Below are 1,662 nucleotides of genomic sequence, written 5' to 3'. Positions count from 1 at the left end.
ATATATATATATATATATATATATATATATATATATTATAGCAGATATCTATTTGTTCTCCATTGGCTCCACAGACATATTTATTTAAATGAAAACTACTTCGTATCAAAATCTCTATAAATAGCTACACCATCTTATTATTTTTTTTTTGCCTATATTTTAATGTAAGCTAAATCAATATCAAAAAATGTGCAGGTATAAGCATAAAAATATTGATATGCTTCTATATTTTCTATCTGTATAATTTATGTGTGTCTTAATTTATTATTTGAACTAATTGGTCACAATGGATGACTAAATATAACGTATGCATTCGCAGCTTAACTGACCTGTAGCCTTAAAAAGCTGCAGAATTGGACTCTTTAGGAAAACTTTGCTGTTAGACTAAAGCTGTAGATGTTTAATAGAGCATGACCTAGTTCTGTTTATAGAAGGAGAGAGGAAAGCTTTATTTTAGAAACCTGCACTCAGTCCTGTAAGCTCACCAAATGCTTCATGTTGACCTCACAAATGCATATATAGTAGAACTGAAGTGCACGGCTACTTTGCTCTAGGTAGCAAAGAGAGTTTGAGCAGGATTTAGAGATAACCCATCTTCTCCTGCAGCTTGTTTCCACTGGCATGATGATTTTTTCTTTTTACAATGTTGGTAGAAAGATTAGATTCTGCACACTGTTTCTTACAGACTGTGTAATAAAGATACAGCTCTGGGAAAAGGAAACTACAACAGGCTAGTATCCCCTTGCAGTTCTGCAACCCTGCAGTAAAAGGATAACCTCCCTCTAACGATACAGCTAATTATACGACTAATTACATCAGGACGCTGCAGACAGTCAGTCAGGGAGAGCTGACCGTGATTTAGCCTCAAACTAACACATTAAAGAGAGAAGCTCTTCTGTATTTCCACAGGTAGAGTGTTTACCGTGATGAAATTCCCAGATGAAAAAGTTAATGTGTTTGGGAGGAAAGCTGAAATCTGAGAGCTGCAGAAATACAACTGAGAGGAAATTGAATCAGAACAACAAACTTACCCCAAATAGCCATGAAGATAGCAAAGAACACAGTGCCGCCGTTGTCAAACAGACGCGTTACCTGCAAATAAAAACACACACAAGTGAAATCGGACTTTTAGACGATGCTAGTTTAAGCAGGTTTAGTTTGAACCCCATCTGACAATCTGTGATTTACCACAGATTTCCTGCAGTGGAGTTAAGCTTTGTGTAAAATCATTATGCAGGGCTCAATAAAAGTTTGGACAGCAAGTTCCCGTCTACAGCGTAATTACAGAGCTGAAGACATAAGCTGATTAGTTTTAAATGAATACTGGGAGATACAAAAATGCTTCCTAAAGAAATTTACATCCATTTTTTATGAACCTTTTACTTGCAATTTGGTACTTCTATATTTTACTGTTTTTTTGTTTTTGTTTTTTTTTATTCAGACTTTATTTTAGATGTTTTATAAGGTGGTAAAACATCCCACTTTTAATGGAAAAGTTCAGCCTAATTCAGAAAACAAACTTCTGAAAGTTCTTTAAATCTGAAATTATTCCGTCCTGTTCAATAAATGATCAGTGTTTTTAATTCAGAGTAATTTTCATTTACTGTGCTTTACTTCAGTTTCAGCTCTTCTAAAAAAGCCATGTGTCAAAACAAATAGAAA

General features: G+C 34.3%; 1 protein-coding gene across 1 annotated transcript in view; it reads right to left on the bottom strand.

Moving 5' to 3' along the window:
- LOC107096877 (anoctamin-3-like) overlaps positions 1 to 1,662 on the bottom strand; it is a 99,577-nt gene that overhangs the window by 19,403 nt on the left and 78,512 nt on the right. The window contains exon 14 of the mRNA XM_015393763.1: positions 1,032 to 1,092. Coding sequence (XP_015249249.1) covers positions 1,032 to 1,092 — 61 coding nt within the window. The remainder of the gene's footprint in view (positions 1 to 1,031; positions 1,093 to 1,662) is intronic.

The sequence above is a fragment of the Cyprinodon variegatus genome, unplaced genomic scaffold (genome assembly GCF_000732505.1).
Source record: "Cyprinodon variegatus isolate N-32 unplaced genomic scaffold, C_variegatus-1.0 Scaffold656, whole genome shotgun sequence".
Lineage (NCBI taxonomy): Eukaryota > Metazoa > Chordata > Actinopteri > Cyprinodontiformes > Cyprinodontidae > Cyprinodon > Cyprinodon variegatus.
The sequence above is the reverse complement of the archived record's forward strand: the minus strand, read 5'-3'. Positions and strand labels throughout refer to the sequence as shown.